This window comes from Prosopis cineraria, unplaced genomic scaffold (genome assembly GCF_029017545.1).
Source record: "Prosopis cineraria cultivar Desert tree isolate PC_DT_omini unplaced genomic scaffold, ASM2901754v1 PC10, whole genome shotgun sequence".
NCBI lineage: Eukaryota > Viridiplantae > Streptophyta > Magnoliopsida > Fabales > Fabaceae > Prosopis > Prosopis cineraria.
The window spans coordinates 16,722,677-16,729,229 of record NW_026555341.1 but is presented as its reverse complement, the minus strand read 5'-3'; the positions used below and the strand labels follow the sequence as shown (position 1 = coordinate 16,729,229).

Sequence of the window (6,553 nt, the reverse complement as noted above, 5' to 3'; positions counted from 1 at the left end):
AAGTTCCATCAATCAGACTTTCTACAATAAAGTAATAAACCTCTCAACACATACTGTATTTTATTAACCATACTGTGTTTTCTCCCTCGTTGGTTGAGCTTGTAGAAAGACACTTCCTTTTCATTAATATCAATACCATCAATATTCAAAATAAAATATAAAATCTATAGGAGTGTACTATTTACAAGCTAAGGATAGTGGATTCATTTCTTGAACTCTGTATAATGCAATCAGAAACCAACCTAGCTACATAAAAGATAAGATGTGTAATGTTTATTCTACCTATAGTAATATTAATCGACAATTATATCTTTTTATTACTTGTTTATTCACTAATATAAGGGACACTCCCCATCTGCAAGTTTTTTATTCTACTTTCCTTTTCATTCCTATTACATTTTACGCGCTAAAGTTTATTACAATAAAAGTCTGTCATCCAAAATATAATTGATGATCGCACAACAAATGCTTGAATGAAAGTCAAAACCATCCATATCTTGCTATTTTTCCATCAGATCAGAAAACAATCCAATTATCTGACAATAAATGAAACTTTGTACTTGAAACTGCAAATTCTTGTATTCGTGCATTCTAAGAAAATCAGAGAGGAAAAGTAGGTTGACCATTCAGACTTTCAGACTCAGACTCAACTTCAAAAATGAACATTAACAGATAAACTCCCTATAGCAGGTACAGGATATCATAGAATATGAAGCTATTGTGATGATGCTACAACAACAACAACAACAACAACAACAAGCCTTATCCTATTAGGTGGAGTCAGTGATATGGATTACATAATGCCATTGTCAAGATAAATGCAATCAATATATGCTACCTTCAAAAAATGTGGCTTCACTCAACCAGTAATCTACAAGCTTAACGAGTAGAGTTTCTGTTGGCAGGAAAAAAAATAATACTCTTCCTTCCTCAAGTTTATATATCAGGTCTCTCTTCAACATAAAGCTACTGAAACATCATTTTCGAAAAATACAGAACAAGAAATATTGCAGATTTCATAAGTTAAGCAAGTATGCACATTAACAATTTTTTTTTTTTTTTTTGGCAAAATGCACATTAACAACTGAGGAATTGTCTTTTTCATTGGTCAGCGACAAATATTTCATGTCAATTTGATGATTTCAAGCTTTCTTAAAGCTTCTGAGGACGCTCCACATGAATGTGGAAACAAAGAAGAGGACGATACCAGTAATGATGGCATACTTGAGACCAAGATTCACCAACAAATTCACCAACAGCCCAGCAAATACGACCCCAACGAAATTTGCAGATACAGCAGACCAAAATGGCATGTCGAGAATGGATGCTATAATGGCTCCAGACCAAGCCCCTGTTCCTGGAAAAGGAACAGCCACAAAAAGCATTAGACCAAGCCATTGAAACTCCTCCACAGGGCCAGCCTTCTCTTTTGCATTCTTAAATAGCAAGTCCAAGAATCGAGATGCAGTAGGGCTCCTTGCAGCGAGGAAAGATGCTAATCTTTTAAGGTAGAGAATAATGAAGGGCACAGGGACCATATTCCTACATTTACAACACAAAGCTCGCTCAATCAACTATCTAGCGGTCACCACTTTTATCAGAAACAAAATTCCTAGATATTCAAGTTAACACAACAAAAAATTGATGTCATAGCTCTTTGATATCCTTTACAAGCACAAACTTACTAGCATGAGGTAGAAAGCATTCTAACTATAAACTGTTCAGGAAACGAAAGGTTCAACCACATTTGCTACCATGGGTATTACAATAAACAGATAAGTCAACCAACCAAATCAATGATCAGGACGTATACTAGAATTTCATCATTTTATGTAATGGCAAAATCGTGAAAACTAACAATTTGATCCCAAAATTCTTAGACCAATATAGCTTTAACCCTGAAAATAGTGAATTTACAAGTTAAACTAATTTGCAATACTTTGTTATCTTCAAGGACTATGACAGAATCACTTGTGCATTCATCAAGACTAAAGCTAAATACAACCAACAATTCAGTCCCAAATTGTTAGTTTACTCTTCAAATAATTATAGAAGAATGATTTCAATGAAAGAAAAGACAAACCCAAGAATGGATAAGACAGTTAAAATCACAGGTTTGAGTCGCATCCAGTAGCCAACAGGAATAGCCCCACGAAGCTCCAGAACAGGAAGCGTTGCGAGGCTAAATACCACAAATTCATCAGGCCAACCCAATTTCCTGAGCGCATTCGCAATCTTTAAGCCAAAGCTGGAGGCTTTAATGGAGTCAGCAGCAGCATTAGCATCTTTAGAAAAAGCAAACCAAGCTAGGGACAGAGAAGCCCAAAAGAGGACCCAGAAAGTGAACTTAATCGACTTATCCTCGGAAAGCAGTAACCTTTCAGGCTCGTCAACATCATTCAAGCATTCATCCAAAGAAGCTCTAACTTTGGTAACTACAGAGTCATTATTAGTCGTAAGACAAGGCTTCAAATGGTGAGAGTCTCGACAAGTGACATAGGATTTTGATTTGAAAGCACATTGTCGAGAATTGACTATGAAGAAGCCGCGATTAGGAGGTAAAATACTGTACTGGGCTTTTGTAAAACGGAGTGTGGGAATTAATGCCAAAGCAGAGACGGCCATCGCAGAATCACACCAATTAGGAGAAAAGGAATAACAAAAAAATGGTTTCACATGCGAACTACGAACAGAGCGGAATCACTTACAGCTCCATGAAAATGAATCAGTGAGGTTGCGAGGATGACCATAGAACGAAAGGGGTTAAGGAAGATCGATATCCTTTTTTTCACATTTCCAAGTTCAACGATGAGATTAATCCAGAAACACCCAGGGCACAACACAGTGGACTGGGGGTTTGAGGGTTGGAAAGGTTCTGGGAGGGTTTTGACTTTTGAAGGTTAGATTATCGTTAGATAGACACGAAGGGCTCCACAAAACAAGAAAACGGCGTAAACAATGCGATGTGATGTCTTCAGACTTTCAGTCATAGAACCAGGACCAAGAGCGTCGGCTTTGCAGAAATTCTTGTATCAGTGACTGAAATCATCCGTTCTCTCCGTTTTATAAAATTATATCGATTGAATCTAATAAAAATTATTGGCCCAAAAAAAAAATTTGAATCTAATAAAAATTGGATTAAAATTCTCTGAATTTTGATGAATTTTTGTGAAGTTTTTTTTAGGAAAGAGAGTAAAAATTTTATATTTTATAAAAAAATAAAATAAATAAAAATATTAATAAAAAAATCACCTAAATTTACCCATTTCAACTTGAGAGGATTTCAATTCATAAAAATTTATTTCATTATTTTTAATAATTTTTTTAGGTTAATAAATAAATAGGATCTTGAATTATTGGTTGAAAGTTATTTAGAATCTTAAACTTTTAAAATATGTAAAATAAATCCTAAATTTTAAAATTTATAGTAAAATAAAACTTAACCATTAATTTTTATAATATCATTACTGTCATGCGGTATTGTTCAGAGTGATTTTTGAACAAGAGTTCATGATCGTATTTTCTCATTAATATTACTTTTTTAATATGAAATCTCTTAAATTTCTTATTTTTTTTCTTACCAATATCATAAATGAGAAGAGAAAGAAAAAAGAAATTAAAATAATTTAAAATGACTAAAAAAAAGGCATGACATGTAATATTAAATGAATTTGACATGCTATATCTCTATTGGAAAGTATGAAAATAATATTTGCACTTGATCTATACAAAAATTTATTTTGATTTTGTTTAACAATTATATATTCTTATTATTCTAATTGATAAGATATTTTTAAATAAAATTTAACATATTAATAAAGTTCGTTAAAAATATTTTATAATTTTATTTTTTCAAAATAAAGATATAAATTTTTAATAATGTCCTTTTATTTAATATTTATTTATGAAAGAACATTAAAAAGAGATAATATAATATGAAAAATAATATTAAAAAAGAATTATTATTAAATCTTTATTATTATCAAGAGTTTTATATTTTGTGAAAGAGAAAGTAAATAAATAACTATGAAAATAAAAATAAAAATAATTATATTCTTTATTTCATGTGCAATACAGATGGATGATTTTAGTGTTTAAAAGTTATAAACAAGTTATTTCATTTAAAAAAAACTTATTTATATAAAATTCTAAAGCACTAATAAGCAAATAGAACCTTGAAAATTGCCCTGGACCATAATTTCTTAAAATATGTAAAATAAATTCTAAAATTTTAAATTTATAGCAAAATAAATCTTGATTGTTAATTTTTTTAATACTGTTACTATTCACGTGGGTACTACAACAGTCAAGGTTGAATTTATGGAAAAATAAATCCTAAACAGTACCTATGTAGACAGTAACGGTGTTAAAAAGTTAACGATCAGGGTTTGTTTTCTTATGAATTTAAAAATTTAGGATTTATTTTGCATATTTTAAGAGTTCAGGGTCTAGAAAAATTTTCGAGCAATAATTCAGGGTCTTATTTGTTCATTAACCCAAATATAAATATTTTGTTTTATTTAAGAATTTATTACACACAGCTATATTCAAATATGAATAATAATTTATTTTATACTATATTATTTTATTTCATAAACTAGCTTAACATTGAATGGAAAGTTCAATAGCCAAAAAGGACATTCAATAGCTTGCTATTTAGTATGAACTAGGGAAATAGTAGAATCCATTAAAATTATTTAACAAGATTTGGAAGGATTATTCCAAGAGATCCATATGATACTTTAAAATTCTACCACTTTGATAAAGAAAAAGATCCAAAATGATGTGATTTTGATTTTTTTGATAAAGAAAAAGATCCAAAATGATGTGATTTTGATTTTAGGATAACCAAAACAAGAATATTACATGAGAGTTGAAGCACCAAAAGAGGAATTAGAACATTTTTAAATAAGTGATCAAAATGATTTTCCTTAGACATGGAAAATTCATCCCTTGAGTCTTATCAATTTGTAAAATCTTCTTTAATTAGTTAAAAGAATGAAATTGATTGATCTTATGACAACAATATATAGCATATGTATCAGCCAACCTCATCTAAGTATATATCCTTATGGTGGGATCACTCGATTGTGTAACTACCTAACTCCTTAGGGTAGACATTCTTAGATAGACCTAATGCATCACATTATTCATGGTTCATTCAATAAAATCACACCAATTCAATCAAATAAAATTTTATGTATCATTATTTTTAATGACTTTATTATTATAATGAAATACCTATTTAAGTGCTTTCATTTTCTCTATCTACTATTATTAATGTTAGAATTAATTTATATTAAATGCCATTTGAATGTCATGTTTTCATTGGATGAATCAAAGATGACATGATACCTTAGGTTTATCTAAAATTTTCACCCCTTTAGGGTCTTATGAAGACCATAGATAATCGATGTTGTCATGTCTTGTGAAATGTGATACTTTTGAAAGAAGCCAAAATGATAGCTTCTAGCAAGTTCCCACAATAGTTAGGACAATCACAAGTTTCATTAGTCACTTTTAGAATTCCTTGATGAGTTTTGGTTGATGGATTAGGTGGTACTAGTCTCGTAATGTACCTTTAGATGCTAAACCCTAAATGAAGTGACCCATTATAATTCCCTTTGTTTGGGCTAAAATTGAAATGACACCTCCTCCATAGGACACAATGGCTATAGTAGGAATTAGGCTATGGCAATGAAGTGTTAGGCTTAATAAGTGATTCAATAGGCATAAGGTCAATCCACATCATGGTAAATGAATTGACTGAGTAAGCATGAGTCTTTGAATCCCTCAAGACTCGAAACCACCAAAGACCATTACCTCACATGAAACTATGATCTCAATAGACCTTGAATCTCATAGGATTGTGACCTTTGTCCATGGATATTTTGAAACTATGTGATGATAGTTACAAACAGTTAACGACGGCCTGCACAGCTTATAAATATGAGAACAGTAGTAAGGAATGGCATCAAGATCACTTAGAAACAATATGAAACTATCACAAACTTTGTACTAGTCTTTATCTTTAGTTTAGCTTCATATTTTTCTCATTATAATTTTGTGCTCACACATACCAATTAATTAGACTTGATCCTTTCTATCTCAACTTGCATCCCTACATATAGGTGAATTAAGGTAAGGAAGCTTGGGAATCTCATTTATTTGAAATTTAGCGTTTTTAGCACGCCTGGTATTTTGATTGGTTTGGTTGATTCATTTCTCGAACATAGAGAATCTTTTGGCATGCCTGGTGGGACTCTGTGTGTTAAGATGCTTAGACTAAGAAGAGAAAAGAAGGACAAGCAATTACCTGGTTCCAATGAGATAAAGGATGACACAGCTAGTATAAAGTAGGAAATCCAAGTTGAAGGGCCTTAAAGACCCATCATTAGAACACTATATGGCACCCGAAATAAGGACCTAGTTGATGTAACAGTTGCAACCATGAAAGAGACCTAGCAAGCCCTAGCAACAAGGTGAGGCTACGTAGGCACATGGAGCATATGCTATCTAGTGGTAACGCTAGTTAGACATTAGAACTTAATGC

General features: G+C 31.5%; 1 protein-coding gene across 1 annotated transcript; it reads right to left on the bottom strand.

Moving 5' to 3' along the window:
- Window positions 1-743: 743 nt before the first annotated feature.
- LOC129322846 (uncharacterized) lies at window positions 744-3,019 on the bottom strand. The gene is made up of 2 exons (XM_054969278.1): window positions 2,084-3,019; window positions 744-1,542 (listed from the first exon to the last, which is right to left on the bottom strand). Exons 1-2 carry the CDS (start codon window positions 2,623-2,625, stop codon window positions 1,143-1,145), a joined length of 942 nt encoding a protein of 313 aa, XP_054825253.1. The 5' UTR covers window positions 2,626-3,019; the 3' UTR covers window positions 744-1,142.
- Window positions 3,020-6,553: the final 3,534 nt, after the last annotated feature.